General features: G+C 34.6%; 4 protein-coding genes across 15 annotated transcripts; 3 read left to right on the top strand and 1 right to left on the bottom strand.

Moving 5' to 3' along the window:
• The first annotated feature begins 158 nt into the window (after positions 1-158).
• On the top strand, positions 159-3,126 carry LOC114390187 (50S ribosomal protein L7/L12-like). The gene is made up of 2 exons (XM_028350882.1): positions 159-931; positions 2,647-3,126. Exon 1 carries the CDS (start codon positions 343-345, stop codon positions 925-927), a length of 585 nt encoding a protein of 194 aa, XP_028206683.1. The 5' UTR covers positions 159-342; the 3' UTR covers positions 928-931; positions 2,647-3,126.
• A 1,338-nt stretch (positions 3,127-4,464) lies between these two features.
• Positions 4,465-5,656, top strand: LOC114389570. The gene is made up of 3 exons (XM_028350268.1): positions 4,465-4,988; positions 5,094-5,221; positions 5,308-5,656. The coding sequence occupies exons 1-2, from the start codon at positions 4,676-4,678 to the stop codon at positions 5,204-5,206; spliced, it is 426 nt and encodes a 141-aa protein (XP_028206069.1). The 5' UTR covers positions 4,465-4,675; the 3' UTR covers positions 5,207-5,221; positions 5,308-5,656.
• A 10,062-nt stretch (positions 5,657-15,718) lies between these two features.
• Positions 15,719-21,593, top strand: LOC114391138 (folate transporter 1, chloroplastic-like). 11 transcript variants are annotated; one of them, XR_003662065.1, is made up of 12 exons: positions 15,719-16,052; positions 16,141-16,217; positions 16,740-16,816; positions 17,356-17,449; positions 18,284-18,377; positions 19,493-19,566; positions 19,823-19,888; positions 19,972-20,082; positions 20,406-20,494; positions 20,624-20,695; positions 20,821-20,841; positions 20,942-20,960. XR_003662065.1 is itself a non-coding variant. In XM_028352133.1 (12 exons), the coding sequence occupies exons 1-12, from the start codon at positions 15,929-15,931 to the stop codon at positions 21,325-21,327; spliced, it is 951 nt and encodes a 316-aa protein (XP_028207934.1). In that variant the 5' UTR covers positions 15,721-15,928; the 3' UTR covers positions 21,328-21,593. The 11 variants fall into 11 exon arrangements, 9 of the variants coding, with proteins under 9 accessions (XP_028207941.1, XP_028207934.1, XP_028207940.1 ...); XR_003662064.1 differs by having other exon boundaries at positions 19,969-20,082; XM_028352133.1 differs by lacking the exon at positions 20,406-20,494 and adding an exon at positions 21,258-21,593 and having other exon boundaries at positions 15,721-16,052; positions 19,969-20,082; positions 20,942-21,009.
• Positions 21,594-21,890: 297 nt separating this feature from the next.
• On the bottom strand, positions 21,891-24,805 carry LOC114391139 (epoxide hydrolase B-like). Of its 2 annotated transcripts, XM_028352141.1 has the most exons (4): positions 24,341-24,802; positions 23,663-23,845; positions 22,770-23,011; positions 21,891-22,335 (listed from the first exon to the last, which is right to left on the bottom strand). In XM_028352141.1, exons 1-4 carry the CDS (start codon positions 24,638-24,640, stop codon positions 22,077-22,079), a joined length of 984 nt encoding a protein of 327 aa, XP_028207942.1. In that variant the 5' UTR covers positions 24,641-24,802; the 3' UTR covers positions 21,891-22,076. The 2 variants fall into 2 exon arrangements, with proteins under 2 accessions (XP_028207942.1, XP_028207943.1); XM_028352142.1 differs by lacking the exon at positions 23,663-23,845 and having other exon boundaries at positions 21,942-22,335; positions 24,341-24,805.
• Positions 24,806-27,288: the final 2,483 nt, after the last annotated feature.

The following is a 27,288-nucleotide window of genomic DNA, read 5'->3' as shown; positions in this document are numbered from 1 at the left end:
TGTTAGTTATATAGAATCTATATGAGACTTAGGGATCCATATGGGACTATATGTAAGTAAGGGTATTTTGATTTTTTTTCTCTCACTACTACTTGGTGTATCGGAAAAATGCTGGGTGCAGAAAGAAAATCTCATTTCACCGTGAAGGGAGGGGCAAAACTGTAAAACACACCGGCGTCGTCTTCGTGTAGTAGGGTTTATGCCTTAGACCCAGAGCGTGGCATCACTCTCATCACATTCACTGACATCGTTACGCTCTAACCGGTTATTCAACTCCGCATCCAATTCGATGCGATGCTGAGAAAGAAAACTCACCACTAGCTTCGTCAACAACCACCAACAATGAGGTATTATTCCCAATTCAAACACTTATCCCATTTCCTCAAAACCCTAACCCAACCCCAAAACCCTACCTTTGTTTCCCCGCGGATCTCACAGAACCCTCGACCTCTTCCGTTCCACGCGCGCGAGTGCAGCAGCAGCAGCGCGTCGCAGTCACAGGGTTCGGAGAAGGTGGCGGCGATCGTGGACGAGTTGATGGGGCTGACGCTGCTGGAAGTGATGGATCTGGTGGAGGTGATGCGCGAGAAGTGCGGCGTCAACGAGCTTTCGATCGCGATGCTCATGGTGCCCGGAATGGGCGTGCCGAGGGGTGTTCCGAATGGTGGCGGCGGAGGCGCTGCCGGGGTAGCGGAGGTGAAGGCAGTGGAGAAGACGGCGTTCGATGTGAAGCTCGAGGGTTTCGATGCGGCGGCGAAGATCAAGGTGATCAAGGAGGTGAGGACGTTTACGAGCTTGGGGTTGAAGGAGGCCAAGGATTTGGTGGAGAAGGTCCCTGCGGTGTTGAAGAAAGGGGTCACAAAAGAAGAGGCTGAGAGTATCATTGCCAAGATGAAGGAGGTTGGCGCTAAGGTTTCCATGGAGTAATAAGGTACGGAATTGTTGTTCTTGTAAGATGATGTGTTTTATGTTTAATATGTTGCTCAAGGTTTTAAATATCGGTCGTTGTCTTGTTGCGGATTCATCGCAATTGTTAATACTGTGGAGTAATGCGGCCGGTACCATTTGTTGATATAGTGGACAAATGCGACCAAATCGCTGTCGTGAATAGTTAAAAAAACCTTGATGTTGCAGCCCAAATCATGGTTTCAGACCTTTTTAAAACCTCCAATGGTTTAGAATTGCTGTCTGCAACTGCTGTTTTGGACGTTCTCAGTTCTCACATCATTATGGAGGCCACATTTTCCTGTAATTGTGTGATTTTGGTCATGGCTGCTCGTACTGGATGTTAGTTAGTTGTGGTAGTTGAGATTAGTTAGTTTGTTGGTTGTTAGTTACTAGTTCAATAAGCTCTAGATGGAGCATGTATCACCGAATCAGTATCACATTCATTTGTATCATTTTCATTTCAATCAATACAATGAGTTGGGGTCACACATATGTCCTATTAAGATTCTGATAGTCACAACTGCTCATGCAGCTTAAAACATTTTAATGTTTGATCTAAAGGAAATGCGATTCCAAAACATAATAAGAAATTAGATTGTCTTTGGCTTGTGAAATTATAATAGACTAATACATGAGTGTATGTGTGCGTCTTATGATGTAGAGAACATGTTGTTTGTGCAAACTGGGTTATCTGCCTGGCCGTTTGTCACCTACCATTGCTAGCTTAAGTGGAATATCTGTGTTTAATTGAATAGTCAGACCATGAGAAGGGAGATCTTACTTGAGCTGTATAAGTTAACCAGCATCCATTGATTGAAGTTTAGGCTACTCATGTTCTATTATTTACCGGCATCCATTGGCTGAAGTGTAGGATTCTCATTTTGCTTCTGATGGTGTGTTTGTTTCAAGCCCTGTAACATTATTCCTTGAAATGTGTTCTTGAGAATATGACATTCCTGTGTTTGTTATTAGCTTTAGTGTTTTTTTTTTGGAGGGATTATTGTTTCTCATGAAAGTGTCATTCTCTTGATTTACTTTATTTTCATTCACATGGTGAGGGGTGGGTGGGAATGTTATTTACCATGGGAATTTGGGAAGTTATCATATAAACCAACCAATAACATCTAGTAACCTCCATTCCTACTCTCGCATTTATCATTTGAATTCCCATTAATATTAAATTCTATCCAAACATGTTTTATAATTACATATGCTGAAACAAATGCCACCTGAATAGAAATAAATAATAATTTGAAAGTAAAATAGCAAGTTGTTGTCCATTTTCTGGCTGAGATTTGATGTAGTGAGTTATACTTGTAACCCTTTGTAGTGGAGGAAAGGAAAAGATATTGTGCGAACAGCAGTTCTAACAACGTTTGAAGCTCTTAATGACAGCACCATTTCTAATGTTAAATGGATTCTTGTTAATGGTGTGGATTTACTTTAAAGCCGAAGTGTTGGATGCTTGGACTTCCATGAAATTATTATGACAATTATTATTATTGCCTAGCAAATTAGCAATGAATTCTATATGGAAGACTGTTGCAGCATAAAGTGAGATGTGAAGTTGGATCCATATGCATGTCCTGATAATTGTGAATAGTGTTATACTATGTATATTTTAATGTGAATGCTACCATTAGAGATTTTTTAAAATCTCATTTTCTAATTAGTATTTTAATATTTGGACTTGCCTAGGAAAAGACAGGATGACAAACAAAACATGGCGTAGAGTTTTTTCTTCTTTGATCAAGTGTAGCAGCTTATTCCTCACACTCAAGTTATCTGCAGGTGATGGAAGTCAAGGAATGCCTTGTCATAATGCAAAGTTGTTATCCTTTCTTGTATTTGAAAACTTTGCTGAGCACACTTGCTCCTACCTCACTTCATTTTTTATTGTTATTTCTCCCTTACATAAGGATCTTTTTGCCTTGGAATTTTCTTGATCATTTCTTAACCAATGTTGTAGAATTGGTTTTTAACAGTGGAATCATTTTTGAACTAACATACATACACATGCTACTAGCTGGTAAAGTTATAGATCCAATTGGTTGTCCACTTAACCACTATGACCACACATTCATGTGCCATGGACAACTAGAATTGAAGTTACGCCCTAAATACAGTCTCCTCACTTTACCTTCTCTTGGATGTGTATAGTTTGTGGTATTGACTTTATTTTCTTACTCTGGTTTATCTCCTTTTATGAGGTTTTGATATATCCCTTCCAACAGTTTCCTCGTGTGCAAATGTGCACACATGCTGTGGATCACAAGATAACGAGAATTTTTCTATGTGCATACTCCACTTCATTTCTGTTTAAGGAGACGTAGAAATTTGTTAGAAAAGGATAACGAAACACGTTGTTAGTCAATAATGTCACACTTGCATCCCAAGAGCTCGAGGTCCTTGTGCTACAAACATGAAAAATTCTTTTAGCTTTGATGGTAAATAATATATATATATATATATATATATATATATATATATATAAATTCAATTGGTTGTGAAAGGTGAATGAATTGTTATAAATCATTTAATATCTATCTTCGATTCTTATAGATAAAGAAAAAGGTTATATTTTGATAAAATATATCAACATTTAATACAAGCATTTAGTTTGCAAATTATTAAGGTGAGACTTTAATTTTAATTGAAAAAATTGCCAAAATTAAAATATCAACAGATAAGTCAAGATAAGTCAATAAAGGCTTCTAGATGAATTTGACATAATTTATGGAGTACTAGTGTATAAAAATCTCCAATGCTATACGATTTAGGGAATAAATAGGCATTTTGGTCCCTGACTTTTGATCTTTTCTGCAAATTAGTCTCTATCTTTTTGAAATGTTAAAAATAGTCTATTTTTACATAAGTTTTATAAAATAGTCTTTGCCATTATATTTGAAAGTAACCCCATTAGTGAGGTGTATTATTGGCAATTTTAGTGCTACATAGACTATCTAACATGGCAAATTGTCCCAGATTGTGACGCGCAGACTGGATTTTGATGCAAAATTTAAAAAGTTGTCAAATATTTTCTTCTTCACTTGCTTCTTCTTCCTCAAATTAGGGTTTCTAAAACTTCTCTCATCTCAATTCCAACATGGTGGAGTCTTAAGTGTGTGTGTTTCTCCCTGGTCTTATTTGTCCCCCTCACTCCAGGTTCACATATTGTACGTTATCATTTTCATTTGCAGTCGTTTACGTTGTCATTTTTGTTTTCGTGTTCATTGCCTTGTTGCGCGAAGGGTTTTGTTTCGTGGTTGTTGTGCGTTTTCGCATTTTTGTTTTTCGTTTTGGTCTTTATTTTGGTGAACCAGTTCGTCATTTTGCTCTTCATTCATATAAATCGTTGTGATGTGTTGATTAAGGTTTGATGAAGAACGATTTATATTCTCTTGTATTTTTGGGCTTTTATATGTTGAAGGATTTTGATATAACATGGATTCATTGTTACTCTGTTTTATGGTCCTTTATTATTTTGATTTATGATGCTCTGTTTTTATACATGACATTGCATTTTGTTGTGTGATGTGCCTATGTTTGAGTTAGGTTTTTTATTTCTTAATATATGACATTGTTTGTGGTTTCTGATTGTGTAGAACAGATGTCAAGATAACTTTAATATTGCACCATGGATGAAGATTCACTCCACGTGAGTGATGGAAAGGTTGAATATATAGGCTGAGAATTTGACGTTTGGGAGGATATATCTGCATATTACATGAACACATTTATCCTATGTGATCTGGTGCAAGCATGTAAGAAGTATGGCAGGATAGGAGATTTTTTTTGGTTGATTGATAAGGACTTAGATTTTAATCATGGGTTAAGGAGTTGTACAACAGATGGAGATATATTATACTTAGTGAAGGATGCTTTGGAAAATGAGAATGAGATAAACGTTTATTTTCATCATGAAGTAGATCCAATTCCAGAAGAAGTCCCACTGATGTTGGACTTGAAATGTCATCCAATTCCAGAAGCTAGTAATGAGGATGATTTAGATGATGTACCTGTTGTTGACCATGAGGAAGGTAAATTTTAATTGATCTCTACTTGGTCCAACATGGTTAGCATAATTTTGAATAATTTTGGAATTTAATGTTTATAATTGATTAATATAATTTATTTGTACTTAGTCACCATTGATGCAAATGTTGGTGGTGGAGAGAAAGGTATTAATGTGGATGTTGGTGGTGGTGAAGAGAAAGATGTTGGTAATCCTGATGATGAATATGACAATGATGAGTGATATATTTTGTTCATGGTACATATTTTGTTTCTCCTGAGACTAACCAATTCATTTTTTTATATATATTACAAGTGTTATTCATGTTTGGCATTTGCATGTAGGTCCTTGCACCTATTGTTGATGTTCCACCAATAGCAAGGTATAAGCTAAACATGAGAAGACCTAAACAAAAGAACATTCCAGACACTTTAATAGTAGACGTGCCTGTTGTGGATGACCCACCATCAACATCCTTACTTTTCATGCCAACACCAAGGTTCACTAGAAGGAAGGTTGCTGATAAAGATCCAGTATAAAAATGAAGAAAAGTGAAGACCCATTTCTTGTTTTATTTTGTTATTAGGATGTGTAGTTGGATATGACTAATTTATATTCAGTAGGTACTAGTTTATGTTATGTACTTTGGTACTTTAAATTTGAAAGCTTGAACGATATAAACATTATGGTACTTATCTATGAAAGCTTGAGTTATCTATTTTGGTTTATGGTGTGAAAGCTTACCCTGCTGAAGGATTGCTTGCGCATCATATGCTTTGGTCTGTGAAATGAAATTATATTTTCCCTTCTGTCTGTTATTGTTATTGATGTGATTTCTGATACGCAAGTGAAGGAGCCATATCACATGCAACCATATATCACACCTTCAATAATAGTATTTAGTATTTACAGAAAAATAAATATGATATGACTAGTTACTTCATGCAAAATCTGCATGATTGAAAACAGAATCAGAAATAATGATGTAAATTATGAAGAGAAATTTTCCAATTTGGAATAAAAAATAATGTTAAATTCATTTTAATTACATCACAATTCACAACTAATCTAACATAGGAAATTATTTAAAAATGCTCTTATTGCTCACTCCCAATATGGTAGTCACTAGAAATAACATACTTAAACATAGGGTTTAGCTAGGCCTTCTCTCACTGTTAGATGTATCACTAAAATTCTCTAATTGAGATGCACAGAGCCAGAGGTACTTGTGCACTGGATACTAAATCAAAAGCCTGTAAAGTACTCATAATCATAGCAGTGGGAAAAGGTAGGTAGATGAGTAAGACATATCATATTTTTCATGAAGCCAAAGGACTAGGGAACAACAACAAGAAAAATGCTAATGAAGCCAAATTAACTCAAATTTCTACTAGTTGTCAATAAAAAATGCCAAGAAGCATGATAAGCAGAAAATGTGGCAATTACTCTGTTGTACCACATCTGACAATAGTAGACACCAACAATTAACAGTTTAATAGAATATCACTGGTCTTAATCCTAACTTAATCTTTACATTTTTCTGTCAATACATAGCAGGCCAATGAGACACACATAACTTATCAACACACACATAACACATAAGAGCAGAGGCAAGGTGAAGAGGTGGCAGAAAGCCAGAAGCAATAGAAGTTGTGCTTATAACACATAAATGAATATGTTTAGATAATGATAAATAAATAAAAATAAAATTATATTTAATTGAAGTGGGTTTAGGTGAATTGATTAAAATACATTTTTCCCCTTTAATTAGCAAACATAAATGCAATCAACACAAGAAAAGTATAACCAATTATATGATACTTGATCAAGTTGAACATCATTCTATTGTTCTGCAAAGTAATTGACAGTAGATAGACCCAAATCAAATTTCAAATGAAAAACTTGAGGAACTGCAAAGTAACTAACAGTAGCAACAAAAACTTGAGGAACTTCATTCACAATATTTCTTCAACAAAACAACACTTATAATATTAGAAGATGCTACTACAAATTTTTCCTAAAATATATTGCCCCTAAAACTAACATTATAATTAAAACTAAAAAACATAACAACACAATGTTTGTTAAATTTCGCATTTTCTTTTGTAATGTTTCAATTTGTAGGTTCAAATCAGCCACTATCATTGATTCTATTATGACAGAAGAAGGATTAGAAACTTGGTTTTCATCTTCAACCCATTGAAAAAATTGGCAGTTATCTGGGTCTGTTTGGGATAATGCACAAGTATAGAATAACCTTCTTGGGTTCTTCCTTGTTCTTGTAGTTCGAATAACTGCACATCTTCCATGGTGGAATTGGCGAATGGTTCTACCAGAAAATGCAGAAGAACTGCCACTTGTAGACTTGGAGAAATCAAAGCCCACTAGGAAGAAGATGGAGTAAGGGGAGGAAAAAGATGGAGCGAGGGGGACAAATAAGACCAGGGAGAAACACACACACTTAAGACTCCACCATGTTGGAATTGAGAGGAGAGAAACTTTAGAAACCCTAATTTGAGGAAGAAGAAGCAATTGAAGAAGATATATTTGACAACTTTTTAAATTTTGCATCAAAATCCAGTCTACGTGTCACAATCTGGGACAATTTTCCATGTTGGATAGTCTATGTGGCACTAAAATTGCCAACAATGTACCTCACTAACAACGTTACTTTCAAATTTAACGGCAAGGACTATTTTGCAAAACTTATGCAAAGATATAGACTATTTTTAACATTTCAAAAAGATAGGGATTCATTTGCAAAAGAGGTCAAAAGTCAGGGACCAAAATGCCTATTTACTCACGATTCAGGTCTAATTTGATATGGAATAGAATAACCTTCAAATCATTTGTGCTATCAAATTATCAAAACATGTAATCGTCGAGTATTTTGAGAATAATTTGTTCAACTGTGTCAACATATATGATGATATATAACATAGCATGCACAATAAAAATTGCCATTAACAAATTCAAACCGGTAGTACATCGGTATTTGAGTATTGATTGGCTTGGTTTGTAGATCATTGAAAGGTGCAAGTACATTGATTGAAGTGCAAAGATACAATTATTTAGGGTGCATATATTTAGAAACAATGCAGTTCAGAGAAATGATCCAAAACAAAATCAAATAGGCCAATCAGAAATTGGATATTAATCACCAAACAATCAAATGCTAAGAGCATTTAACCGAACAAATCAAAAGTTAGAAAAGAACTCAAGACACATCAGAACTATTCCCGTGTTCCATAGATTCAAAGCTAACCTCAGGAGTTACGAGAAAGAAGAGAGAAAAAGAGGTCATGGATTTAAATTCACTACTAATAAAAAAACTAATAATTAATCATTAAGATTTGTCTATTAAAAAAATTAACCTCAGACAAATTATAAAGTTTCATCTTTAGGTCAAAACTTTAGATAGCCAAATAAACTCGTAATATCACTTTCACTATCCCCAGGGCATCAAACTTGATGCAAGGAAAATAAACTACAGACTGGATTTAATAAGAATAAAAAAGAGTTGGTAATCTCTTTGTTACACTTAATTCCTATTTGTAATCCATATTTTTTTTAAAGTTTGAGATCACTGATCACCAATAGGAAAATAGGGTATCTTGATCGTGTATAATCAAAATATAAAAACTAAAACATATTTTTTATTTAACAATTACTAAACATGTTGAAAAAACAATGTTCACTAAACATATACCACTGCATATTTAAGGAAAATGTTGGAAGTATCTTGTTTGATACAAAAGTTTATAATAATTCAAAAACATCAGTCAACTAATTGAGGATAAAATGTTAGTAATATCTAACATTATTTTTTAATAAACCATATTACTCAAGGGACTAGTAGTTTATATTAAATTAAACTTAATAAACTACACTTGGTTGTATATTAATTTATTTTTTGCTCAATCTATAATATTATTTTATTGAGAATGCTAACTAGTGCCCTAGTCCTAAATCCCAAGGGCATTCTTTAACGAACTTAAAAGTACAAAGCTTTTTATCGAGAGGTGAAAAATTATGTTAACCATAATTTTTTTATGTTATCCTATCATTTTTACATTAAATACTTTCTCATTTTAATTTCTTAAACAATTTCCTAAAGTCACATTAGTAAAACCCTTATTTTAATTGGGTAAATATTATGTGTTTAATGTAAAAATTTTAAGTATATTGGTCTAAACCATTAGCAACACATTTAGGCCAAACAATGGAAGCAGAGAAGAAAAATCATTTTCAAAGGTACCTACCTCCAGCCATTGCTATCAACCTTTCTTCAGCCTTCACAGTTTTAGCTTTCCAGACTCTCACTCGCTCAAACTCGATGGTGTGTTTTATCTGAAGAGAAGGTAAGTTTGGTGATTAAAACTGAGAGCATCTGATTCTATTTATAGAGCTCTATCCATCACAAAACTCAACAAAACATGGGTATTATTTTTTAAGATCATGGGTTGTTGTTGAATGTTGCACAAATGGGTTGAATGAGGACAGAAAATAGACTATGTACAAAAACTCACTTCTCATAAAAATCGCAACAAAAAACAATTCGGGAAAATAGGAACTGAAAAACTAAAAATTCCAACATTCTCCCACTTGATCCATTTAACCCAACATAACAAGAAACAAAATATATGAGTCATGGCGATAAGTCCTCTAATAACGAGTATTATATTCCATGTCCCACAACATATCAAGTATATAAATGTCAGCTTTCAACTTTATCAATAAACCATATATTTATTCCAGATCTAAACTTAATGATATTTGTCAAAATAAATAAATGAATATGTGCACAAAACCATATGAGAAAATATCAAACTAAATAAGAGTTTCAAAAACAACAATTTTACTACAATGAAATCACTTCATGGAACCAAGTCTCATTCGTACTACATGATCTTTAAAATTCTTTGGTGGCAGGCCTTTAATCAAATGGTCAACAATCATCAACTCAGTTCTAATGTGTTCAAAGACCACTTTCTTTTCTTTAACACATTCTTTTATGGCTAAGTACTTGATGTCGATATGCTTACTTTTACTTCCACTTTTGATGTTCTTAGCCACGAATATCGTAGCAAAGTTGTCACAGACTCACAGTACAACTTCAATGGCCTAGAAATAAAGTCCATAACTCTAAGTCCAAACACGAAACTCTTCAACCATACACCATGTGAGGTAGCCTCAAAACAGGAAATGAACTCAGCTTCCAATCAAGGTTTGCTTGGCATTTCTCCAAGATATAGCTCCACTAGCTAGCATAAAAATGCAACTAGATGTTGATTTTCATGAATCAACGCAACCAACATAGTCTGAATCTGAGTAGCCAACCACCTCTAGACAATCATTTTGTTTATACATGAGCATGTAATCCATTATTCCTTGAAGATATCTCATCACTTTCTTTGCAACTTTCCAACGGTTAATATCTGGATTACTCTGATATCTTCCCAAAACTCCAACAACATATGTAATGTCAGGTCTGGTGCAAACTTGAGCATACATAAGGCTTCCAACAATTGAAGCATATGGAATATTCTTCATGTGTTCTCACTCTAAATCATTTTTCGGGCACTGACTCAAATCAAGTTTGTTATCCTTTACAATGGGAGCTACACTTAGTGAACAATCTTTCATGTTAAATCTCTCTAAAACTTTGTTAATATAGGTCTCTTGAGACAAACCTAAAAATTCCTTGAGACCTTTTCCTATGGATCTTAATGTCAATGACATAATATGCCTCTCTCATATCCTTCATATCAAAGTTCTTCGAGAGAAATTGTTTCACCTCATATAACAAATTCTTATCATTAGTTGCAATCAAAATATCATCCACGCATAACACAAGAAAACAAATCTTACTCCCATTGACTTTCTGGTATATGCATTGATCCATGATGTTCTCTTCAAAACCAAATGAAGTGATGACCTCATGAAATTTTAGATACCATTGGTGGAAGGCTTGTTTCAATCCATAAATGAATTTATTAAGCTTGTAGGCTGAGTGCTCACTATTACCAGAGGAGAATCCTTTAGGTTGTTTCATGTAAACCTCTTCCTCTAGATGACCATTAAGAAATATTGTTTTCACATCCATCTGATGTAACTCAAAGTCAAAATGAGCTAATAATGTCATAATTACTCGAAAAGAATCTTTCTTAGATATAAGAGAAAATGTCTTTGTATAGTCGAATTCTTCTTTTTGAGTGAACCCTTTGGCAACAAGTCTTGCCTTATGTCTCTCAATATTGCCTTGTGAGTCTTTCTTTGTTTTAAAGACCCATCTACATCCAATGGCTTTTACACCATTAGGCAACTCGATGAGATCCCAAACTTGGTTAGATGCCATAGAATCCATTTCATCTTTCATAGCATTGTACCATAAGTTTGATTCCTTTGAACTCATAGCCTGTGTAAATGATTTAGGATCATTCGTGGCTCCAATGTTGTAGTCTGACTTTCTAGTAGATCTTCTTAATGTTGCTTCATGATCTTCTTGAGGAACTTGTTGTTCCTCATCAACAACTTGATCTATAGGATCATTTTCAACAGTTTGTGGAATTTGAATCATTGGTTGTCTAACACCCGTTTATACTTGAGGGGTGTGAATGAAAATCAATATATCATTTGAATCAGAGGGTTGACCTTCATAGTGATCATTTTTAGAAGTAATGTCCTGAAATTGGTCACTCCCACTGATCAAGTTATTCTCAAGAAATTTTGCATTTCTGAATTCCACAATCCTAGTGCTATGTGATGGATAATAAAATCTATACCCTTTGGACCTTTCTGCATATCCAATAAAATACCCACTGATGGTCCTTGGGTCTAGTTTCTTTTCTTGTGGGTTTTAAATTCTCACTTCAGACGGGCATCCCCAAACACGTATATGTCACAAACCCAGTTTTCAACATTTGAATAACTCAAAAGTCGTATTTGAGACAGCCTTGGTTGGTACTCGATTTAATATATACACAGTCGTCTTTAGTGCTTCAATCCATAAGAATTGATGGAGTTATTTTATTACTCCTCATACTCCTCACCGTGTCCATTAAAATTCGGTTTTTTCTTTCTGCCACACCATTTTGATCCGGAGATCCAGGCATAGTGTGTTGGGCAACAATCTCATGTTCTTGAAGGAACTTCGCAAATAGACCAGGTGCTTGTCCATTCTTCATGTATCTACCATGGTACTTTCTACCTCTATCAGATCACACGATCTTAATTTGCCTTCCACATTGTTTCTCCACTTCGGCCTTAAAAAGTTTAAAGGAATCTAAGGCTTCATCTTTAGAATGAAGTATGTAGAGATACATAGATCGTGAATAATTGTCTATAAAAGTGATAAAGTATTTTGGGCCACTTGAGTCCATGTCTGGACAAAAAATATCAGTGTGTATGATTTATAATAGGTTTGAGCTCCTTTTTGCACCCTTCTTATGTTGGATCGAGTGGCCTCAGAATAATTAAGAAGGGGGGGTTGAATTAATTATTCCTAAACCTTTACTAATTAAAACTTACTCTTTTAAGACTTTTACTAAATTGTTAAGAGAATGTGGAGTAGAAGAGAAACTTAACAGAAAGTAAAAATAGAAATTAAATGCACAGCGGAAAGTAAAAGAGTAGGGAAGAAGGAGACAAACACACAAGAGTTTTTATACTGGTTCGGCAACAACTCGTGCCTACATCCAGTCCCCAAGCGACCTGCGGTCCTTGAGATTTCTTTCAACCTTGTAAAAATCCTTTTACAAGCAAAGATCCACAAGGGATGTACCCTCCCTTGTTATCTTTGAAACCCTAGTGGATGTACCCTCCACTAGAACTGATCCACAAGAGATGTACCCTCTCTTGTTCTTAGTCAAACCCAAGTAGATGTACCCTCTACTTGTACCACAAAGGATGTACCCTCCAATGTGTTAAGATAAAGATCTCAGGCTGTTAAACCTTTGATACTTTGTGAATGGGGATACAAAAGAATTCTCAGGCGGTTAGTCCTTTGAAAACTTTTGTATTAGGGAATGGGAAGAATCAAAAGAATTCTCAGACTGTGTCATTTTGAATTCTTTGACAAGGGAGAAGGGAGACACAAAAGAATTCAGGCGGTTAGTCCTTCGTTCTTTTGGAAAAGGGAGAAGAGAGACATAAAAAGAATTCAGGCGGTTAGTCCTTGGCGAATTCTTTTTGGCAAAGGGAGAAGAGAATGAAAAGATGAATAGCACAAGTTTTCAAGGTTTGGAAAACCATAAAACTTTAGAAAGCTTTTGGTACAAAGAAGAAGAAGAAGATCAAAGAGATTCAAGGCTTGTAAAGGATTGTAATGAAATGATTGGAAAAGTATTCAAGATTGAATGAATGAATTAATTGAATTGAAAATGCAAAACAAAACCTTGCTTTTATAGATTCTTCATGTCTGGTCAAGAAGACCATTTAGAAGAGTTATAACTTTTTAGAAAAACTTAAAACCAATTTGAAAAAGTCAAAAAACCTTTTGAAGAGTTACATCTTTTGATTACCAAATTAGTGTAATCGATTACACAAGGCTTTTAAGTGAAAGGATGCGACTCTTTACATTTGAATTTGAATTTCAACGTTCAAAGGCACTGGTAATATATTACCAAAACATTGTAATCAATTACAGCTTTTTGAAAATAATTGGAACATTGCAAATTTAATTTGAAAACTTTTTCAAAACAATTTTGCTACTGGTAAACGATTACCAGATTGTTGTAATCGATTACCAGAGAGTAAAAACTCTTTGGTAAAGGGTTTTGTCAAAAACTCATGTGCTATTCAAAGTTTTGAAAAACTTTTTAATACTTATCTTGATTGAGTCTTCTCTTCATTCTTGAATCTTGAGTCTTGAATCTTGATCTTGATTCTTGAGATCTTGAACCTTGAATCTTGATTCTTGACTCTAGACGTTCTTCTTGAGTCTTGAATTCTTCTTGATTCTTATCTTGAACTCTTGAATTATTCTTGATTCACTTGAGTTGTTCTTTGGTAAATCTTTGAGCTTTTTGTCATCACCTTTGTCATCATCTTTTGTTATCATCATTGTTATAATCAAAACACCTTTGAATCACCTTTGATTCACTATGAAGCTTTGCTTCTACATCTTAGACTTGTTAGTTTGCTTACCCTTAATGCAATCTACACAAGTTTCAAAATCAGCAAAATCCAAAGCATTAAGTACTCCTTCATTTACCAATCTCTTAATTCTCTTGATAAAGATGTGTCCTAATCTTTGGTGCCACAACATAGAGGATTCCTCATTCACAACACATCATTTTAACCTAACAATAACATGCACAAAATTATAGGCAACGTTATTTTGCAATTCAATAAAGTAAAGCCCATCAAGTAATGCACCGGAACCAATAATTCCATATTTATTAATTAAGGAAAAACCAGAATCCAAAAAATGAAAGGAAAAGCCCAATGGTGCAAGTCTTGATACAGAAATCAAATTCTTAGAAAAACTAGGAATGTAAAATGTCTTTTCTAAACACAAAATAAAATCGTTGCTTAAATCTAAGTTGCATGCCCCAATGGCTTTCACATGTGAGCTCATCCTGCCTCCTAAATAGATGTATTGCTCACTTCCCATTGGTCTCCTGAGGTTTTCCATACCCTACAAGGTATTAGAAACATTGATTGTAGAACTAGAATCTATCCACCACGTGTTATGATTATCATTAATCATATTAGATTCATAACAAACAAAAGTAAATGGAGTACCTTTCTTGTTGAGCCAAATCTTAAATTTTGAGCAATTTTTCTCATGTGCCCTTTCTTTTTGCAAAAGAAACACATTGACTCTTTCTTTACGACTGGCTGAGCAGGAATCTTGCCTTTATTCTTGGCTTGATCCCCTTTCTTCTTTCCCTGAGCAGTCAAATATACCCTTTCACCCTATTCCATTGTTAACCTTTATGCTTCTTGAACACACATAGTCAATAGCTCATTATGTGTGTTATAAGAGATTTTGAAAGGGGCATATTGCACAGGCAGAGCACATAAAATGTAGTGTACTAGGAAAGAATCTAACATGGTAACTTCCAAGGCTTTCAGTTGATCCACTATATTCCTCATGCGCATGAAATGATCACACGCTCCTCTTATCATATGGAGCTTTAAGGATGAGAACTGCATTATAAGGGTGTTGGCAAGGGCCTTATCAGATGTAACAAATTAATCATCAATGGCCTTCAAAAGATCTTTGACCTTTTCTATTGATCAATCGAGAGGTACCTACCTCCATCTATTCCTATCAACCTTTCTTTTGCCTTCACAGTTGTAGCTTTAACTTTTTAGACTCTTACTTACTCAAACTCGATGTGTGTGTCATCTGAAGAAATGAGTAGGTTTGATGATCGAAATTAAGAACACTCGATTTTATCTATAGAGCTCTATCCATCACAGATCAGCAGAACCTGAGTATTATTTTTTAAGATCATGAGTTGTTGTTGAACGTTGCATAAATAAGTTGAATATAGACACAAAATAGACCATGCATATAAACTTACTTCTCATAAAAATCATAACAAAAAATAGTCTAGGAAAATAGTAACCGAAAAATTGAAAATTCCAATATTTAACCTATAAACTTGAGAGATCTAACAAGGTTGGTTCTGTTCTTAAGAAGAAACTCATTTTAAAAAAGGACGTGAGTTTAATTTATGTTATTATATTATATGAAGAGCTTGTTTATTTATGTAAGTAGTTTTATGAACATTCTCTTTGAACCTCTCGACTTAACTCACCTTAAATTTTATTTAAGAAAAAAAAACCATAAACTTGGGAGGAGCCTTCAAACCTACTACAAATCTCTCTCCCAGAGTCCCTTGAGAGAAGCTCCTAACAAACAAAACGAAACCATACTTTTGAAGTTTCGCAGTCGCAATCTCCATATTTGAATGCATAAATCAATTCAATTCTGAATCTGAAAGTTCCCATATGTCAACGGAAGCGCCCAAGCGCGACCAATGGCAGTGGGAGAACGCCACCGCCGGCGCCGCCGCCGGATTCGCCACTGTCGCCGTCATGCATCCCCTCGATGTTGTCCGAACTAGGTTCCAAGGTTCTCTCTCACTCACTCTTCTCATATAAACCAACATTTCTTATTTTTGACGCCTTCGAATTCTTAGAAGCATTATTTGTTTCTGCAGTTAACGATGGTCGAGTCTCTCATCTTCCTATTTACAAGAACACTGCTCACGCCGTTTTCGCCATCGCTCGCTCTGAGGTTTGTGATTTCTCAATGTACCGATGCCAATGTTTTTTGTCAATTAAGGATTTAATTGTCAACGTTTTTATCTAATTAATGAAATTCCGCAATTTTCTGCTGTTTATGCTACTTGTTAGGATTTTCATGTGTCCCTTAAGAAAGGGTATTATCTTGATTGCTGAATCTTCTAGTATGGTTGATATTTAACAATGCAAACCAAATTTTGGTGACCAAATAGACATATAGGATACAGCACTGTGTCAACATGTGGATTTGACAAATGCGAAAATTATAAGACATGGAAGGGCTTAGATGATAGATACAACTACAAGTCAAGTCATACAACATATAAAAATATCCAATAATGACATGTGTCCAACACTGGTAAAACAAACCATTTTGGAGTGTTTGTGTTTGGTTGGTGTTTGACAAATTAACATCTGTTGCAAATTGCAATGGGAGAGAAAGTTTTGCTTTAGCTACTTTGCGTATGTCGCACTCTATGAATGTCCTACTTATATGCCATGCTTTATCCTGCAGGGATTAAGAGGGTTATATGCAGGCTTTCTTCCTGGGGTTCTTGGGTCAACTATTTCATGGGGTTTATATTTCTTCTTGTAAGTACTAACTTCTATCAGTGAGAATGAGAATGAGAATGAGAATTTAATTGAAGTCTACTTTTAACCTATCTTTTTCATATCTGATGCTTACTAGGAGAGAGTGATATTATATAGAATGGCTGACTCTTTGATGTTTGCATCCTGGTTTCTGTGCATATATGCATCCTGTCCAGTAAAATTTTAACTTGTTTAATGAGTTTGAAAATCTTCTCTCACTCCTACTCACTCACCCTCATGCACACAGGAGAAAATACATATCGAAATTCTTTTTCTTAGTCAGGACCAAATCAATATGTTAATATCTCCTAGTCTCCAGTACATAGTAGTTTCATTTAACACCAAACAACTACTTCAAAATCACTCTTCTTTATCATGTCAAAGGATCTCCCCCCCCCCCCCCCCCCCTCCATATTTATTTATTTTTTCCTTCCAGACTTGACTGATTAATTATTACTGTTAGAGTAGTTACTGGTCCAGCTGCTTGCTTTTGTAGAAGACCAAACTCATCATACCGAACTTTTTTTTTTCAATTGCAGCTATGACAGAGCCAAACAGAGATATGCAAGGAACAGGGAGGAGAAGTTGAGCCCAGGTCTGCACCTTGCCTCAGCTGCTGAAGCAGGAGCTTTGGTAAGTGCGCAAAATCTCAATATTATGAATAGAAAGCCACATATATAATTCTTAGCAGTGTTGTTAAATGGTGGCACCATGTCACCATGGTGGAATGGCGTGGCAGATTTTTTGCCAACCGCCATAGGAAAAATGTGAAGGGATGCCCGCTATGGCATCACCATAGTCCACAATGATGTGTTTATATGGTAGAATTTAGGGCTTCCGCCATCTGCCATTGATATAATTGATTCTTAGTATGTTGTACAACCCTGCTGGAATTTTGTTGGAGTTGAGTTTCTGCCGCCCGAGGTTTTGCATTTTTAAATTTGGCACTATTGGGCTGCAGGAGAGATGAAAGGCAATAAAATGAAGGGATATGACTCATCCAAAGTGAGTGATTCACTTTAGAGGGAAAACGGTGATGTCAAGGCCATTGATTTGAAAATCAACAATTTAGATTGTGATAAATTACATGTAAATGTATAATAAAAAATAAAATAATTGAAATCTATTCCCTTTATTTTCTTTCTCATTGATGGATATAACACCGTGCTTTTCTCTCTAAAGTGAATCCCTCAGTTTAGATTCACTTTAGAGGAATCAAATGCACAACGAAGTACTTTAGGTGAGCTGTGTTGATGAATTTGCCAATGAAAATAATTGTTTGAACTGTTTGTGAGAATGGAACTAATATACTGTTTACTATTTCCTTATCTCTGTGCTTATCTTTGAGATCTTGCTTTGCTTTCATAGTTGGATGCTTAGGATTCCAAAGCCTTCCAAATATAATGTGGCACATACCTGGTCTAAATTGAACCTTCAGTTATTATGGTTTCCATTGCCTTTCATCAGGTTTCCTTCTTCACAAATCCTGTATGGCTAGTAAAGACAAGATTGCAGCTTCAAACTCCTCTTCATCAGACACGACCATACTCTGGGGTTTATGGTCTGCTCTCCATCTTAAATTAACTTTATTTTAAATTGTGTACGTTGGGATTTTACTTTTAAGCATTCATATTATTTGTGGTTTAGATCTAGATGTTAGCTATAATAGCATCGGTTAATTATTGTCTTTTACACAAGAATATTATTAATCTAAGTTACCTTGCCCTACATTGAATTTGAAATTAGTATGCAAAAGTTGAAAATAGGTCAATTTCAGCAATTGGTTCAATTTGAGTCATGGTATTTGACAGAGCATTTATTCTCTCACCCAAAATGGTTATGGGTTCATGGCAGATTATATATAACCACTATATTTGTATTCAGTGATTCATTACTAACCAGTATTAAGCACATGCATTCATCCTATTTGTTCCATTGCATTGTCTTGTTTGATGTTAATTTTCAGACTGGTTAAAAAAACTTTAATTTATATATAAATGATTTCAGTTGTTTAGAGAAAGAAATGATCAAGATGTAAGAGTTAGGTACATAAGTTGACTTTTTTTTTTCTTTTGTGATTTTGGGAGGTGGTTTTGTTTCACTCAATTACTTAAAACATGGTCACTATATCTTGTTTATCGTGGTTATCTTCATCATATGAATTGCTAACCAATCATGAAAAAATTTATCTGTAAAAATTAAATATCAGATGCATTTAGAACCATAATGAGGGAGGAAGGATTTAGTGCACTTTACAAAGGGATTGTTCCTGGTCTATTTCTGGTATGTTGCTGGTTCTTGTTATTTTACCTATCAATCTTAGCACTTAAAATTTTAATCAAATTAAATATAATGCACACAATTATGCTTTAAGATAAAAGATCTTATACACCCCCCCAAAAAAATTCTAGGTCATTCTTTTCCAATCTATAATAATGAACATTGTATCATTTGCAACTAGCCACTATGAACTCTGATCTGCCAATTAAACCCAAAGACTATCAGAAATTTCATAATTGATCCTTCCTTTTAATAACTGTTAATTGACTAACAGAATGTGTTTGCCATGTGATGTCACATGATCACTAACATATGTTGGCATTATATGTTGTAGTTTTATTCATCAATATATGATTTGCAAACTACTTGTGAAATTTTATTCTGTTAAAATATCAGATGCATTTAGGACCATAATGAGGGAAGAAGGATTTAGTGCACTTTACAGAGGGATTGTTCCTGGTCTATTTCTGGTACGTTTGCTGGCTTTTGTTATTATGCCCGTCAATTTGGCACTTAATATTTTAATTATTGATTAAATATAATGTGTGGTAGTGTGCTTGATTAAAAATAGAGGTCTTTCTTTCACAAAATTAGGGTATTAGTAAGGTTTCCTGAGTTTATATCTGAAAGTTAGTTATATTAAACCTTTAGCTTATGAATACTTTTTGCCGAAGCTTTTTAGTTATTGATGAAGCTATAGTCTAAATTTACTAAAGCCATTATTAGGTTGCTACTTTTCTCTACGGTGTGGAATGGGCAATTTTGACCTCCGATGGCTATATCAATTATCAAGTATTGGCAAAACTCACAAAATAATAGTCATCATTGCCATTCTATGCTTTATAATGAGCTTAACTAAATTGATCTTTCAGCAGGTCTCTCATGGTGCTATTCAGTTCACAGCATATGAGGAGCTACGCAAGGTTATTGTTGATTTTAAGAGTAAGGGAAGTACAGTGCATAATCAAAACCCTGATAAATTGCTGGTAAGTGAGAGGACCTTGGATCCATTGAACTCTGAAATTCACTTGTATTGGACTATTTACATTTCTCAAATGATTTTTTGATGATTGACCTTTTTGGTCAATTGTATTGTTCTGCTAGTCTTGCTCCTATAAATCATTGCTCTAGTTTGGTAGAGCCAAATGACGCATCTCAAGAATCACAACTCTGGTTGTTGCACGCATGTGGATAGTGGATGCCTATAGTTTTGACTTGATTGTATACTGGCTTGGTCTTGGTATATTTAAGTTGATATTAGTTACCTCGGATTTTATTCACTGTTTTCAAATGGCTATGTTGAATTCAGGGACTTGTCAAATGGTTGAGATGTAGCTTTATGCATATCCTACATTTTATTTGTTACAAGCTTGTAGCTTTTTAAGACATGTTAGCCTGGTACTCTTAGCTTCCCTCTATCAGATGTTAACAAATGATTTCAATTGATTTTGTGTTATAAGAAACCAATCAATCTTTATATCCAAAACTTACTGTTGTAATGTTTTCATATTGTATTCTTTTCCCCAGAATTCTGTTGATTATGCCGTTCTTGGAGCAACATCAAAACTGGCTGCAGTACTTCTAACCTATCCATTTCAGGTACAACTGTTTGTCCCCTCTCTTTTGATGGAGGATTCTAGCTTCTACAGTCATTAAGTATGATATAAATCAATCATTGAAGAAGTTGCTTTCTCATGAGGCATACTTTTCTCCCCCTTTTTCAGGTTATACGGGCTCGATTGCAGGTGCGAGGATGTCATTACAAAGATAGAGACATTACATATTGCTTTTCTTTTAACTGTGCATTTTTCTCTGAGCTGGACTGAAGTTTCCTTGTCTCTGCAGCAAAGACCCAGTGGTGATGGGGTTCCAAGATATATGGACACGTTGCATGTTGTGAAAGAAACTGCACGGTACATATTAAAACCCATCCAGATTTAGTTTACATCTTTCTATTGGCAAATAATCAAAGTTGAAACTGGACAAGAATCATAAATATTATTGGTGATTAAGATTATTCAATTGCTTATACCTTTGCAAATGGCAACACAATAGGTTGACTCTTAGTGAAATGCTGCCAATGAATTATAATAGTTACTCTTGTGTGTATCCAAATTAATATTCTCTGGATCATTTCAAATTGAGATATAAGCCATTATAGATTTTGTTCTGTTCTTGCAGATTTGAAGGTATCCGAGGTTTTTACAAAGGAATTACCGCAAACCTCTTGAAGAATGCTCCCGCTTCTTCAATAACATTTATTGTTTATGAAAATGTCCTAAAATTGCTTAAACCAGCAAGAAGGAATGACTGAGTATTTCATTTTCCTTCATGATTCTTTCCTTTCTCCTTGTGTTTAATCTCCTTTCTTATTTGATATTTTTTGTAGCATTGAAAAATTGCTCATTTTTCCCATCACTTTTTAATGATGGGATTCTACACAATCTAACAACGTGGATGCAGCAATTTCTGGAGATAAAAATCATGGTTTTTTTTATATCCGTGTTCCATCTCCTTCATGCTAACCAAGTTTTCTGTTCTTTTCCTCCCAGAGTGTGTTCTAGGGCTTGAAATTACCATTTATAGCCAAAAGATCGTAGGTCTATTGAACCTTCGTAGGAGAAAATATTCCGTTTCCATTGAACAGAAACGCTTATTATTACAAAACAAAAGCAGGCATTATATACCGGTTTCCTTTAAAAGTATGCTTCTTTCACATTTCCTTCTGCTGTGATTTCAGTTTTTGTATTGTTTTATAGTGCCACCTGTATTTCTTATGCTTTTCGTGACAGGATTTTTGTACAGAATAGCTTGTGTTCATTGAATCTTTAAATTATAATATCAATAAAAGCAAATGAAGAATCACTAATTTAAATAATTTGTGAAAATCAGACTAGTAAGTAAAAACTACACTGCCTTGTCACAACCTAGACAAAGGGGTTTACATTAACAATCAACAATTCTCTATAAATAGCTAATATTATATGGAAGCATTGGGGGATAATTTACGGATGAAGGAAAGGATTTCATGTGAAACTTGTTGGGCTTTTTCTTGATGAATAAAATGGTGGCCGTCTAGTATAACCACTTCAAGGTTGGGAACTAGGCTCTTGAAAATATCACTTTCCACAAAAGCCTTTGTACCCGCTGTTTCAAAACCGATGTCTTTGTCTGCTGCTACGAACTTCGTTGGAACTGTTAGCTTTGATCCTTGCCATGGTGCAAGAAGCTCCCAGTTTCTGTAACCATTGAGCATCAACGTAAGAAAATAATTCTTTCATAGAAAACATGTCGGATTTTACGAAGTCCAATTTGCTAGCAAGTGTATAATCTTTTTTTTATATATAATCACCATAATTAGGGATCGACTATGGAACTAATTCTCTGAAATCTTAATTAACATTTTCACTCATCTCTAAAGATATATTATGTGGAAATTAAACTCAAGTTTTTTCCGTTAAACTTAACATTTATTTGCCAACTGAACTTACCCATTGGGTGTACCCTACAGCCTTTGAATGTATACAACATGTCTGCCACTAAAACTTGAATTGGTTTTTCTGAGTTTGACTATAGTAGAGAATTCAAAGTTGAATTGTGCATGTACCATGCAAGAAATTGAATTGTCTTCTAAATAAAATTAAACCAGAAAAGTACTAATGAAAATACTTACAAGTCCATTGCACGGTAATAATTGAGTGGACCAGTGAAACCAGACTCTTGGAATTTGTCTGCAAAGACCATGAGTTCTTCCTCGGTTATCCATGATGGCACAACCGAAGGTGTTGGCAAGAAATCAACAAGCTCCATGCCCGATGGAGATGCTAGAAAATCTGTCCGTGTTATCAGCAAAAACTTCTTCATCACTGTCAAATAATCATATCTAGCAAAAGCCCTCTCTGCTCTACCAGGTTCCTGCACACCCAACCCCACAAACACAGACCACATCATCACTCACATTAGTAAAACAAAATTAGGCAAGAGCAAATCTTAGATGTAGTTGATTAGGTGCTTTTAGTGGTAATCTCTACAAAAATGATTTTTGAACACCCATCAATCTACTTTACACCTAGTGAGAGAAAGATAAAAGAGAAAAAATTATAAGTATGATACGTGATATGATTTGATAAGAAGAAAAAAAAATATTAATGAGGTATTTAGAAATATGGAGTGTCCAAAAATTACTACTTTAATCTCTGATTAAAATTGAAGTTTCATCTCTAAAAGTCACCATAACATAGGTTATTATAATACTCCAATTCTAATTAGAGATTAGTGTTGAAAGCACACCCAACCCCATAAACACAGACCACATCATATATATATTAGTAAAACCAATTTAGGCAAGGACAAAAGTTAAATGTAACTGATTAGGTGCTTTTGGTGTTAATAGAATGAGTTTCACTTCGATAGGTCAACATAACATACTTTAATAGTGAAACTCTGATTCTGACTAGAGAACAATACTAAAAACACAGGAAAAACTATATCTATGTTTTGCCATGAAAACATTTTGAAATGCATGTAAATGTCAATCCATTTAAACAAGCAGTAAGTACAAGGAACCTGGAACTGGCAAACATGACTCTCATCTCCAATTAATTTCCTGATAGTTTCAACCGTTTTAGCAGTTGGAGATCTTGGGTAGTAAGGAAAACCCAGACAAACAAATCCTTTGACTCTTTCAGGCCTAAACAGACTCAGATGCCATCCAATGACTGCTCCCCAATCAGATCCAACAATAAATGCCTATATTATTCAATGTGGTTAAAGAAAAAGAAAGAAAAAAAATAAAAAAGAAAGAAAGCACAATCATACTCAAACAAAAAAAAAATACAACAAAATATAGAGTAAAATATTTTTTTATTCTCTGTATTTTCAGTAAAAACTCCCTATGCTCTAACTTTGAACAATTTGGTTCCTGATCTTTTTAAAAGAAGTTATTTTCCTCCCTCCTCACATACGGTTTTCACTTTGAGAAGGAACAAAAATCACTGCTTTTATAAAGTTCACTTACTAAATTGATTAAAGTTGAAGTTCGGAGACTACAATCAAGTTTCACCAAAATTATAGGAACCGAAAAACATAGTTTATCCCATTAGAAAAGAGACACGAAGAAAAGAAAAAAAATGTCAAGCAAAATGAATTATAAGAAGTGTCATAAAAATTGGTGTAGGTTTATTGTTGCTCAATCAAATTCTGAGACTTGGCCACACAAAATGAACTAGAGAACAATTGTGTTACCTGATGTTGACCAAAATGATCAAGGAAACCTATGATGTCACCTACAAGGTGGTGAATAGTGTAGGAACTGGGGTCAATAGGAGAATCAGAGTCACCATATCCTCTAAGATCAGGTGCAACCACATGGTAGCCATGATGGGCCAAGAAATTGATCTGGTGGCGCCAGGCATACCATGTTTCTGGGAAGCCATGAAGCAGCAGAACTAGTGGACCTGTTCCTTTCTCTGCCACGTGTAGCCATATCCCGTTGGTTTTGATTCTTTGATGCTTCACTTCACTCACAATGTCTAAGTGCTCCATGGTTCAAATTAACCAAAGTTGAAGGTGGAAGCAGATGATGTTATGTTCCTTAAGAATGATGGACAGCGAAGATGGAACAGGTTGTAAGAGATTATTAATGTCAAAGGTGTATGGTCAGAGCACAACTTTGACTTGCTAACCCCGAAACATTTTTGTTTATTCTAGATAATAGGACAGGAAATTCCGTACTACTGTGCACAAAACATAACAGATGAGTAATCTACTGAACACACACCGGAAGAAATCAAATGCAACAATTATTAAAAACCTTTTCTTGTTAAGAAAGTTAGAGCTATCTACCGAACATACAGCCAAATAAATCAAATGCGACAATGGTTAACAACCTTTTCTTATTAAGTAAGTTGGACTACATGAATAAAATAATAAACTCGTTATAAATATTTAAAAGAGAAGAAATGAAAAAGTAAGATTAATTCAATTTTTTCTATAAATTAAAATCAATTTATACACTCCAACTTTTAGAGAAGTTAAATGAGAGAGATTTTATTAAAGTTTAATGCATAAGTTGATTTTAACTAAAAAAATTCATCTCATTTTTTATTTTCTATACTTATAAGTATTTGTATAAAAAAAAGTGTCCAAACATAATCTAAATGAAATCACACTCATAAATTGTGTTTGTAGACTGATACATAAAGAGAAATTTTCCGGGTAGTCATAGCTAGAGAAGTTAGTTGTGTACCATTTATTGTGAACTATTACGGTTATACAGCTATTAATATATTTTTAACAACATTTATAAGGTCAGGCTTGGTTATTCGAAATTTGATTTCAATTGATTTTGAGACTAAATTTCTAATTTATTCATAAAAATATTATAATTGCATTTGGATTGTTTGGAAAATAATATCAAATCTAAACCAATGCAATATGAACTTTTGTAATTTGGATTACGGCTGTTTGGGGGTAGTAGCAAGTTTTTATTTATTTTAGTTTTCAAATGTAATTTCTAAAATAAGACATGCTTGAAAAAAAATGGAGTTCAATCATTTTAAATTTATTTTAAAATTATTTTATATTCATTTTCAAGACTAATAAAAAAGATTGTGAATTTGATATAGTTTTAAATATCTAAGTATTTATTAGATTTGATAATAACCTTCTTGATGTCATCATCACCATTATTACCACCACAACTATTTTCACTATTGCTGTCATATTGTCACCAACCAGTATGGTTATCCTCAGTGTTGTCTATGATGACTGAAAAGAAAAGATTGGAAACTAAGATAACAACAAGAAGAAGATGAAAGATTTTTGTTTACTTTTTAAAAAAAGTGTAATGTTGGTTTCAATAAAATATTCAAAAGGGTAGGTGTTGAGATTTTAATTGATTCTCGTTCCAATAAAATTTGTCAACCCCTTTTCTCGTTAAAATTTGCATGGGTCATGGATACAATTGTTAAAAGAGTTAGAGCTCACAAGTTAATCTGACCCACCACGAGTTTGGATCGAGCTGGGTTGTAATATTTTTTCTTTTTCTAGTTATATTTAAAATCAAACTCAAGCCACCTAGAGCCCCAATTCACCTGTGTTGGATCCATGGCGAGTTGGATTGGCTTGCAAGTTGAAGCACCTCTGTTAAAAAAATAACCTAACCCAATATCCCACTCCTCATATAACATTGTGTTGTTGTGTGTCTTAAATGACAACATCCCATCTTTTTTATAATGGAGAAATCAAAATCAGTATTGATTACATATCAATCAATTACTAAATAATAGGAAATGGAATATTCTTGTAATAAATATAATATCAAGAATAATATCAAAACAAAATCTCACACTCCCCCTCAAGTTGGAGCATATGTGTGATATGAACCAAGCTTGTTACAAATGTGGTAGACTCAATAGAAACTAATGGCATTTCGAGTTGTGTGGTTACACCGGATAAACATGGCTTGGTGGTAGCTAATGAAGACTTGCAATGACGATGAAGACCAATGTGACGCTAACTGGAGATGCGTCACACGTCGTGCGTGTGAACTTCCCGCGCCAAGGCCCTATATGGGGTCGTGTGCGGTGGTATTTTGAGTTGGTTGCACATGTGGACAGTGTGGTGGTCTTCGGCGAGCGACAGTGGTTGAAGGTGAGCTCCAATGAAAAGGCATCAAGAAGTTTGACAAAAGAGGGTAGAAAAGCCATGATAAATGAAAACCAAACAAACAAAATGCAACTAAAACAAAGTGTGAAAGATAAGGCCCGACAAAAGAAATAGTCTTGGAATGGCCCTAAACTAATTGGGCTTTGTGTGCCTTAGATCAGGAATCATGCCACCGAAAATGAAGGACAAAAGTATGGATGCATGGACCGCCATGCACCGAAACAGTTGGGCACTCAAATATTATTAAGGGCCCAAAGGAAAGGCACATGAGAGAGCATTGAAGTTCCAATGAGATCATCGTCACCACCATCGTGTAGATCAGTGGACGATAATGCTGATGATGAGGTCACCAGATTAAAAGGTCATTGGAGCTCCGACAGCGGGTGGACGATGATTGCTAGAAAATAATTTGGGAAAGGAGAAAAATCAACGAAAAGTGGGACAACAAGCAAAAAAGTCCATTGGGATGCGGAAACATTCATCAAAAGACGGGAGACAAATAGAAAGGTCCACAAAGACAGTAG

The sequence above is a fragment of the Glycine soja genome, chromosome 16 (assembly GCF_004193775.1).
Source record: "Glycine soja cultivar W05 chromosome 16, ASM419377v2, whole genome shotgun sequence".
Lineage (NCBI taxonomy): Eukaryota > Viridiplantae > Streptophyta > Magnoliopsida > Fabales > Fabaceae > Glycine > Glycine soja.
The sequence above is the reverse complement of the archived record's forward strand: the minus strand, read 5'-3'. Positions and strand labels throughout refer to the sequence as shown.